At 37.4% G+C, this 10,979-nt stretch overlaps 2 protein-coding genes across 2 annotated transcripts; one reads left to right on the top strand and one right to left on the bottom strand.

The window, feature by feature from the left end:
- Window positions 1-1,203: 1,203 nt before the first annotated feature.
- Window positions 1,204-5,322, bottom strand: fam78aa (family with sequence similarity 78 member Aa). The gene is made up of 2 exons (XM_039669115.2): window positions 3,633-5,322; window positions 1,204-2,377 (listed from the first exon to the last, which is right to left on the bottom strand). The coding sequence occupies exons 1-2, from the start codon at window positions 3,890-3,892 to the stop codon at window positions 1,825-1,827; spliced, it is 813 nt and encodes a 270-aa protein (XP_039525049.2). The 5' UTR covers window positions 3,893-5,322; the 3' UTR covers window positions 1,204-1,824.
- A 173-nt stretch (window positions 5,323-5,495) lies between these two features.
- Window positions 5,496-9,273, top strand: plpp7a (phospholipid phosphatase 7a (inactive)). The gene is made up of 2 exons (XM_039669043.2): window positions 5,496-5,974; window positions 8,005-9,273. The coding sequence occupies exons 1-2, from the start codon at window positions 5,503-5,505 to the stop codon at window positions 8,391-8,393; spliced, it is 861 nt and encodes a 286-aa protein (XP_039524977.2). The 5' UTR covers window positions 5,496-5,502; the 3' UTR covers window positions 8,394-9,273.
- The last annotated feature ends 1,706 nt before the right edge of the window (window positions 9,274-10,979 follow it).

A 10,979-nucleotide genomic window follows, 5' to 3' on the forward strand; every position in this document is an offset into this window, starting at 1 on the left:
TCACTGTTAGACATTTTATTGTATTTTTTTTTTATTATTATTTAACCATCAGACATACAAACCAACATAATGTGAGAACTTGTAATTATAATTCCATAATTCCACAAGTGACATAAAAGTGTTGATCTATGAGTGTGTGTGTGGGTGGGTATGAGTGTGAGTGTGTGTGTGTGTGTGTGTGTGTGTGTGTGTGTGTGTGTGTGTGTGTGTGTGTGTGTGTGTGTGTGTGTGTGTGTGTGTGTGTGTGTGTGCGTAAACAAACTCTTTGGTCCCTATCTTCTCCTAAATTATTTATTTATTTATTTTGTGTGTGTGTGTGTGTGTGTGTGTGTTATGTGCAATGTCTAAAGTGCATTAAAAGAGGGAATACAGTGTGAGAGTGTCTCAACTTGGGACAGAGATACCCCTTCAGGGTAAAAGTTACTCGTAAGTAGTGCGTTTAACCAAGGTCGCACTAAACTCTGGAAAGTGGACCTCGATGGCTATAGAGTTCAGAACCCTAAAACTAGATATTTAGAATCCCTGCTCTCACTTGTTGGTTCATATTTACAATGATAATACTAAACAATGTGATAAATAAGGATGTCCTTGTCTCAGTAGATATAAGACTTTTGAGATTTAAATGAATACATAAGAGTAAAAAATAGGGCAATGTGAAGTATTTTAGAATCAGGTCATATGGTCCCTTTTGAGAGAAAGCTCTCAAACAAAGAACAAAGCTTTAAGGATTTAGATACAATTATTGGTCATAGTCATCAACTAATAGTCAGTAATATGAAGTTCAAATTCTGAAGCAATTTGTTTTGTATAATAAATGTAGATATTATTTAAACTGACAAGCAAAGCTAGAATTAAGCTGTCTGCCCTTTAGTGAAGTATTATATATATATATATATATATATATATATATATATATATATATGAAGAGTTCAGATGCAAAAGCCTCTAAATGCCATTTGAAATTTTCTTCTTTAATGATGATTTTTCTCAAACTTGTATATTTAAGTTCAGTAATTGCACTTAAATAACAATTAATAGGTAATTATCATTGCCATTTAAGTGAAATCACTGAACTTAAATATAAAAGCTTGATAAAAATGATCATTAGAAGAAAATTTCAAATGGCACTTAGAGGCTTTTGCATCTGAACTCTTCATATATATATAGACAAACCCAGACTGTGAAAAAAAAATCTGTGACACAATGATTTTATTGTAGTTTCCACCTTATCTAGCACCTAAATGTTCTCCACATCTAAAAAAAAAAAAAAAAAAAAAAAAAGATGAAGTACCTGAAACACAGCTTGTGCCCCAGGAAAGCTGCCTCTTAAAACATGAGAAGACAATTCAGTTATTCACAGTTCTTGACCAGAGAACATTCTGTAAGAGGCCATGCAGTGACATTTGCAAAAGTGTTTCCTGTAATTGCACAAAACAAAAGGCAAAACAACTTTGGCCACACCGGACTAAAAATAAATATACCGCCTTCATTACACATTTAATAATCAGCTCATTCTGTGTGAACAAACGATTTTAGTTTAGTTCATAATAATTGGTTTTGTAAGGCCACATTTCAGTCCATATAGCAAAGTATGCAAAGGCCACATGCAGTTTTGCCATACAAATTACAAACATTAACATGTCTAAAAACAAAAGTACATAAATATGATAAATGTGTGTCCTTAAACAGCACATTAACAATCAGTAAATACACAAATAACACCTTTGTTTCTTTAAAACTTTAAATCAGTGACCCTGTTTAATAGCATTCTCACTCACTCCATGCCATACTTCATTTAACTGAGCAATATTGAATCATTTCAAGTTAAAATGAAAGGAAGTATCCTTCATGGTATTTCGGGGGGATGACCACAATGGGCTTGCCATTTCTAGGCCGCCACATTAGAACCTGGGCATCATTGGCATTAGGCTTAAGCAAGGCGTTTGTTGGGATGGGCTCGTTCCTAACTAGGACTTGAGGCTGCTCCTGGATCACTGGCTCCAGAACTGTGGCTCTTTGACCCAGAGGCTTCTTTGGATCCACTTTAATGCAGAGCTGCATCCTCCAGTGGATGGTTCGGAGTAGCACCATTTCAGCTGTAGTTTCGTTCATGGCCACCAGCCAGGTGGTGAAGCGTTGGTCCCTCTGGATGGAGCTCAAGAGAGGGGGACTGCTAGTGGTGCCCACTGGGACACTCCACGTCACACTTGGGCAGAAGTTGTCGTTCATGCTGACAGTGAGTTTGGTGCTTTTCTTAGTTGGGCCCACTATTGTGTATATCTCAGTGGTGCAGCCGTACCAGGGGTAATTCACACCGTCTGAGTCACTGATGGCCTGAATCTGCCCACATCTCAATTCTGGGAGCTCCCAGCTGGATCTAAAAGAGGGAAGATGACACATATTTTTCAGATGTTTTCAAGTTGTTTATATGAAGAGTTCAGATGCAAAAGCCTCTAAATGCCATTTGAAATTTTCTTCTAGAATGATGATTTTTATCAAGCTTGTATATTTAAGTTCAGTGATTTCACTTAAATGGCAATGATAATTACCTATTAATTGTTATTTAAGTGAAATTACTGAACTTAAATATACAAGTTTGAAAAAAATCATCATTAAAGAAGAAAATTTCAAATGGCATTTAGAGGCTTTTGCATCTGAACTCTTCATATGATATGCTGAGTGATAAACTCTTACATCAGTGATGTAACTTAAGTATTTAAACCAATTATGTTCCACCCAATCTATGGAATAAAAAAAAAGTTTCAGAATAAGAAATGATTAAGAACTACAAGATATTCTTATTCTTTTTATTCAACCCTGTAATTGTTAATTTCATAAAGATGTGATTATCTTAGTAGAAATAAAACCTGACTGACATACGCTGGTAAAGGACAAGCCTTTGTCCTTATAGGGGTGTGTTCAACTTTTCTGCTGTTGAGGAAACAATCCCAGGAAGTTGGACCATAAACATCACTAACATCCTGAGAAATAGTTTTACATAGTTCTGCAGAAGCATCATGCCACCTATGAAGAAAGTTTCTGAGATCAATAAGCTCAGTTCATTTTTTACTGCACGCAAAAGGCGGGAATGATTTTTTTATTTCAACTATTTTCAAATATTTCTATGTTTTTAACACAATAATGTGACTAAATGGTATTTATATACAACAATAAAACATAACATGCATTGACTTTTATGCAAAATTATTTTGCAAATTTATAGTTGCAAATTTATTCTCATCTTTGTTTCGCAATGTCTTACTTTTTTTCACTTGCAAATGAACTGTAAAAAAATAAAAGTCCCAAAAGGGGGTTTTCGTGATGAAGTAGGACAATTTTTGATGCTTTCTGTGAAAACAACCTCTTTTTTTCTCAGTGTGAAGAATATTTAAACGCTCATAAGAACCTTTTTTAAGGTTCTTCATGGAACCATTGATGACAATGATGAACCTTTATTTGTTAAGAGTGTTGACAGTATTCAGTGAATATCCGCCTCTAAATTAGGGATTCATGCACAACAATTTACACATTTTATTATGTTTTTAAAGGTATTGGGGGCCAAAGAAATAAAGGCACTTAAAAGGCAATGGTATTCAGCATATCTATTTATAGTACACAATGAACACACTTACACTCCTTCATTTCCATATATATTGAAGAAATCCATTTGATTGCAAGCCTGGATCCAGCCAACAGTCCAGATCTCTTTGCAAAGCATGGGTGGCACCTGCACCTGAGCTGATGCCCTGAAGTAAGGCGTGCGGTAACGTAAAACCACATTAGATGACTCATCGATGACAGTTGGACTAGGATCAATGGAGGCTTGCAGTTCCAGGACTGTGATGCTCTCATGAAAACTTGGCTTGAGTTTTACACTCTGTACACATCCCATGGTGGAGGCTCTTCAGACTGGCAGCACAAACACCCATCAGCATCCAAATAAAGCAGTTTTATTCATAATGTGAGTAAAAGGGCCCAAGTCTGTGGTCACAGTGCTATATGATCCATGACAGGATTCCTGACATGTCAACATACATTATGGATCACTACATATTTCTTGTATGTTCTTGCCACATAGCATTAATAAATCCCAGATCTCTCCCCTCCTTCAGTCGAGCAAAAATAACATAAACCTTACATGTTCATTCTAATGAATTTTAATTAAACCTAATATTTATGGATCTGTTACTATTTTGCGTTGTTCACCATAAAATATATGATGTCAGCTCGTACGTGCCTTTGATTTACCCAGAAATGTCTAAGCACCTGTTAGGCACAGTCCGATAGTGCGGCATTACGACCTGTTACGCTGCGCTCCAGTCAACAGTATTACGCCGTTGAGTCGATCCATTATTCAAAAGGTCCACCAGGATGGCAAAAAGAACACGAAACATAACTTTAAGTTTAAATCCACACAGGCTCCTTACAGCACGCGCTCCACGCTGCGTCTTCTGGAATAATTTGAGAGTAAAATGTCTAGTGTCAAATCAAATGTCGGTGCCCTTAATTTCCGCGTCATATCTGAGAGATTTAAAGAGCGTGACCAGTCGGGTTACTTTGTGTCGCCCTTGCCCTAGCCTATTAAAGGGTAGTCAGGTTCCTCTGGTGTAATACAATACTTCAGCTGTTAGCTTTTTTTATCCAAGCGGCTTAGAATTAGACTTCCCTTCTTGACGACGTTTTGCATCCTGGGTAGTGTAGTTTAGAGTCAGGGGACTTAAGAGTCAACAGGTTTCAGTCATTTATAGCCTACTACTCAGTGAGTGAAACCATTCAGCAGCTTTACAGATAAAGCTTTCTAGTTTCCCTGCACAAAATAGTCAAAAAGATAAAAACAAAACTCAACAGTAAAAAAGCAAAGAAAATAGGTGAGATATGCAGGGGTATGCGGTTTTTGGTAGAAATGGAGTTCTGATGTCTGTAAAGAGCCTTTTTTGATTCCACAATAGTAGGCTTATGTATAACAATATTTGATTTTATTTATTTGATAGACTTTGAACTCAGGTAAGGCACTGCATTGCATGGGTTTTATATTATATATTTTTGTATTATTTATATAATTTGGTTAAATAAATAATAGCCGTAATAGTTCCATCTTACACTTTTTTGAAAATAAATAAATAAATAAATAACATTTCCCTATAGCTACAAAACATGTGAATTATCTTATAGTGCAGCATTGACCCGTTGCAATTATTTAGTATTTGCAATAGAAACATCTATCTGTTTATTTATTTGTTTGCATGTTTACAGAGATTTTCTTAGTTGAGTGTAATTTGTTTGCCTTGATTTTCAGCTGTAAGAAGGCAGCATGTGGATGCGTCTCATGTATCCAGGCGGCTGGAATGTCTATTTATAGAGTAACTGGAATAGAAGTCGCAACTCATAGAACAGAGCAAGACATGATCTGGGAATGGACATGGTAGACCGTTCACTGTCTCTCAGTGTGAAGAACAGGACAGTAAAATACATTTAAGGGTGGAAGGGCAGTGGAAAATCAAGATGCCTGTAAACCAGTCTCGATCCAGGGCGAGGGACCGAAACAATGTGCTGAACAGACCCGAGTTTATGTCTCTAAATCAGCCTTTAAAGAGCGCTGGCGCGGAAGCTCGCGGCACTGCGCGGAGGCCGTCGCAGAGACAGCAGCAAAATCAACACCAGCCAGGCGAAAATGCGCAGAACGAGTCACCCGAGAACAATAAAGAAAAGAAGGAATTACCAGAAGAAGACTGCATGCAGCTTAACCCCTCATTCAAAGGCATCGCTATGAACTCTCTTCTGGCCATTGATATTTGTATGTCTAAGCGGCTCGGCGTGTGCGCGCACCCCACATCGTCGTGGGGAAGCGTGCGCTCTATGGTCAAGCTGCTCGCGCTCACTGGCCATGGCATCCCGTGGATCTTCGGTACAATTTTGTGTCTTACAAGAAGCAACACGTTGGCAGGTCAAGAGGTATTGGTCAATTTGCTGCTAGGTGAGTTGTAACGCTTTTCAGATAAGGAGTAAAATACTGACGCTCTGAAGAACGTCCGGATGTGTCACAGTCTAAAAATGTGGGCGGCTATATAAACAACATAGGCTACTATTTTGGTCAAACACATGCTACTGGGATTGAGAAATGTCTTCCTCTAAATCAACCACAGACCTTCTTGTCGAATGTCTTACAGAAAGAGTGATATTGTTGTTAAAGACCTTCATTTACTTAGCCTAAGGATATTTTATTGCCTACTAATTTATACAATTTAAATAAATATTTGTTTGGATAATTCCAGTGTATGTAATGTTACATTTATTTGTATTTTTGAAGCTCTGTCTGAAAGATATTTAAATATAATGTAAACGATTTCTGGGATTAAAATGGCATTCAAAAGAATAATGTATAATCGAGAATCCTGTTAAGTGCATTTGATTTTGGAATGAATTTGAAACCACATTGTGCTCACATGAAGGGTTTTTAGCAACTTGTGAGGATGCTGTTGGGTATGTAGGTCAGTGGATAAGGGAATACAAGAAAATGTGTTCTGACTGTGACTAGTTCATTGCGTGCACGCTGGCATTAAGACTTTTCATTTAAATGATATAATTTTTATTATATTTATTATATTATATTATATTATTATTTTTCTATTCCTTTTAGTTCCAAACCCCAAAATGAATATTCTGTCATCAATTATTTTACCCTCATGCCATCAGATGTGCATGACTTTATGACTTCAACACATATGAAGATTTGAAGTAAAATATTTCAGCACTGTAGGTTCAATGCAAGTAAACAATGAACAAAACAGTAAAGCTCCCAAGAAACTCACAAATACAGTGTTAAGTTAACCCGTGCTACTCCAGTGGTTTAATCTGTGTCTCTGAAGTGAATTGAGTCAGTTCGCTGTAAATCTTCATTTTAGCAGTCTTCTTGGCGATCCTGGTTTCAAACTTGATTTGCATAACACAGCTTTAATAGGGGATTATCACGCTGATACGTAGTACTTCCGGATTCAGTGATCTTTGTGCACTGCCACTTCCGTTGAATTACCGATCTCACTGGCGAACTGATGACAGACTACACTAAGTTTATTTATACGTCGTCCCTTAGTCTGATTCACTAAAGTGCCGGCTGCAAATAAACGTGCTACCTTGTTTTATTTTATAGTTTTAATCCACTTCTTCCTTATACTCAATTCAGTCGGGAATCCATGAAAACAACCCTCAGTAGGGTTGGCGTTGTTGGTTAGATTTACTAAGTGGAACAGAGCAGTGACATATAGCCTTCGTCTCAGGCATTGTTGAACTGCGTCGGAAGTGGACATGCACAAAGTTGACAAATCCCGCCCATGAAACCCGGAAGCGTGATAATCCCCTATTATCAATTTCGCTTGAGATGTTATTATTATTATGTGGAGATACCAGCCTCCATGGCACTGCTGCATCATATGTAAGCCTCTCCTCCACAGTGTTAAGATGCGGTCACAACTGTACAATGTTCAGCAAATTTCCATGGGTGAAATCACGTCATTTCAATAGGAATCCATACGATATGGAATTTATCCGGAGTGTGAAATATTTACTAAGCAGACTTTGCAGCAGGTTCAAGATTTCTCAGATTTGCATTGAGCAACAGAAAGCTACTTGGCTTAAGCCGTTTCTGATTTTTCCTCATCCGAAATGGCTTAAGCCATCTTTGCTAGTTCTAACATAATGTTTTCGAATTTGTAATGGAGACACATTGGAAACATCTTTTGAACTAGCAATAAGAGATTTGAATCTGAGGTGTAAGAAAGTAGTTCCACACACGAGAGGGGCTTTGGAAAACCCATTGGTTTTTCCTTTCTTATTAACATGGATGTCCTTTAAACTGTTTTAAAAAAGCAATTTCATACTCGCAAGTGTGTGTTATCATGATGAGTGCGATTTCTTGTGGCCAAATCCCACCCATGCTATAGCCAAAAATAGATTCTTGGGAGTCTGATATTGCTTTAATAACGTACGTTTAACATCAATGCTTTACAGCTCTCTTTCTGGATGTGATGACTGTAGCAGGCATGCAGAAGTTGGTGAAGCGTAAAGGGCCTTGGGAAATGGCACCCAGTTTCCTCGACTACCTGGCCATGGATATTTATTCTTTCCCAGCAGCACATGCAAGCCGAGCAGCCATGGTGTCTAAATTCCTGTTAGCACATTTGGTGCTTGCAGTTCCTCTGCGTATTTTGCTTGTGTTGTGGGCCTTCCTAGCTGGCACATCCCGTGTGTTTCTGGGTCGCCACCATCTGACAGATGTCGGATGTGGCTTTGCCTTGGGATTCCTTCATTACAGTTTAGTGGAGATGGTCTGGCTGTCTTCCAACACGTGCCAGACTCTAATATCCATAGGAACATTCAACTGGAGCCCCCTCTACTGATCATTTCAGGATTTCAAAAGCCGCTGCATGTTTTTTTTTTTTTTTTTTTTTCAGATTAAGTGACTTCCGGCTATACTGAAAAGTGCATGACTGAAACATGCACTAAAAAAAACCCTTTTCCTAAGCAGCACAAATCTATTAGCTTTATTTGAACATTTCTTGTACCATTTCTGCTAAAGCAATATAAAGTTTGGAGAAACGCTTCAGGTGCACAGTTCCCTTTCACTTTAAGAGAAAGGATGTTGATGCAAGACTTTTTTCTTTTTTTTTTTACTGTCAACATTGATTAAAGGCCAAATCACTATGTGTGATTTAATATCAATTGGCTAATGGATTTTATTGATCACAGAGCGAAGCATTTGCTCAGGGACTTTATCAAGCAGCATAATAAGTCATTTCAGATTTCTATTTTCTTGGAACTGTATGTGATTTTCTGAATATTTACAATGTATATAAAATGTTGTAAATGAAACCACCATGGACTGTTTTACATGATAGCTACCATGGATAATTTGAGACTTTTTGGACTGTTTTTTGCTTGTCTGGAGTTTAAATTTAGCTGTCTTAATATTTCACGATACTCTGAATGCATCACATTTATATGAATGAAATTACTGAACATTTCAAGCACATTTTTTTCACTTTTACCAAAATTTGCAATGTTGTTTATATGAAATTTATGTTTTCATGTATGTCTTCAATCGCTGCAAGCCCCAGATGTGCCATTTTATATGATTTTCACTCCAATGTTATATGTGTATGGGCCTACCATACATGAAAGAATCCCTTCAATGAATTTGATACCTTCTTGTTGTAATCAAAAGTATTTTAGTGTTGTACAGATTGATTAAAAACATAAATGAAACATAAATCAAACAAGTTGTACTTCTTTTATCAACAGTATATATATTGGTCATGAGTTTAGGTTATTGTGTATATGTGTGAATGCAAGTGAGTGATATCATTAAAGGGGTGGTATAATGCCCCTTTTTACAAGATTTCCCCAGAGTGTGTATGTAAAGTTTTAACTCAAAATATCCCACAGATCATTTTTATAGCATGTTAAAATTGCCCCTTTTTGAGGGTGAGCAAAAACAGTAATGTTGTGTGTCCCTTTAAATGCAAATGAGCTGCTGCTCCCTGCAAAGAGGGCGGAGATATAAGAGCTTGTGTGTTATCAGCTTGCAGACACACACTAAGGCCCCATCCACACTACTGCGTTTTTGTTTAAAAATGGAGACCTTTTGCTACGTTTGCACCTCCCATCCAGACTAAAACGGAAAAAAACGAAGACCTAAAACGGAGAAGTTTAGAAACGCTGCCGCTCCGTTTTGCGTTTTGAATCTCCGGAGGGTTTCATCGAGTTTAGAAACAATGACGCAGAGGCTGCTCTGTGATTGGGTATCATCCGTCATGACGTATCCTTCCCTGATTCGTCAGCCACTGTTTACACCGGCACGCGCATACCCAGTGTTGGTGAATGGTCACGTGATTTGCGTTTTCAGTCGATTTAATGTGGACGGAGATCAATTCTAATACGCAGATAAAACGCTGGTGTGGACGGAGATCGTATTCGTTTTAATTCTCCATTTTTAAACAAAAACACAGTAGTGTGGACGGGGCCTAAAATGTCAGAAACTGATATACCTTTTATGATCAAACCGAAGTCGGACAAAGATGGAGAGACTCAGGAAGTGACAACATGTAGAATGCAACAGGACATTTCTGAATGGTTAGTTGATGAATTTATGTAGCTGATGTGGAGTTAACTATTTTCAAGTCATTGATTAGCATATTCTGTCATGATAATCTATAAATCGCTAGTATGGGAACTACTGTGAGATGCTATTGCATTTGTGTAACGTACTGTATTGCAATACATGTGAAAAGATGGATGTGATAGCTTGAGCATACTCCCAAATGTGCTCTACTACAGAAACTCTGTGATGTCACTAACCCGGGAGGAAGTTTGTGTAGTCCCTATACCAGGCGTTTGTAGTCCTTAAAAAGCAATTTCTGTAAAATGAAATAGCTCCATTTGCTTTGAACTGAGCGTTGTATCTTGTTGCAGATGTTTTGGCTCAAACAGCAACATTACACAAGTTAGAAAAGTGAAATCACAAGTAACCACCCTTTTAAAGTTAGGGCAGGCAATTTTTCTCATGTTATTCTGGTTGAAACTCTTCACATCCTGATATAAATCAATGCCAGAAGTAGTAACAAATGCATGATTTTATTTGGGTAAAATAATAAAACAAAATTACATCATGTTCCACATTTAAAGGAACAGTCATATTGTTTTCTTATTTTCTTAATGGTGTTAAAGGAGAACTCCAGCGAACAATGAACCTTTGGTCTATTAAAACATCGGTACCTAGTCAATTGTTCTCTGAGTTTTGTTTTCTTGATAATCGAATGTAAAGAGTTTTATCTCTAAAAACTGTTTAGCGTATAATGCTAAGTAAAAAGAAATCGCTAGTTTATACCACTAACAAGGCTCAAAATAGCCTCACACTCACACAGTAACATAATGAGCCTCCATACATGCAAAACGAAGCATTGAGAACTTTGTAAGTGTACAGACCG

The sequence above is a fragment of the Pimephales promelas genome, chromosome 4, assembly GCF_988280905.1.
Source record: "Pimephales promelas chromosome 4, fPimPro1.hap1.1, whole genome shotgun sequence".
Classification (NCBI taxonomy): Eukaryota; Metazoa; Chordata; class Actinopteri; order Cypriniformes; family Leuciscidae; genus Pimephales; species Pimephales promelas.

Bases quoted from the DNA above. Each gene is read 5' to 3' on its own strand.
- plpp7a (XM_039669043.2), top strand. From the start codon at position 5,503: ATGCCTGTAAACCAGTCTCGATCCAGGGCGAGGGACCGAAACAATGTG. The intron at 5,975-8,004 runs GTGAGTTGTAAC...AATGCTTTACAG, and splicing joins ATTGGTCAATTTGCTGCTAG to CTCTCTTTCTGGATGTGATG.
- fam78aa (XM_039669115.2), bottom strand. From the start codon at position 3,892: ATGGGATGTGTACAGAGTGTAAAACTCAAGCCAAGTTTTCATGAGAGC. The intron at 2,378-3,632 runs GTAAGTGTGTTC...TCCCTCTTTTAG, and splicing joins ATATATGGAAATGAAGGAGT to ATCCAGCTGGGAGCTCCCAG.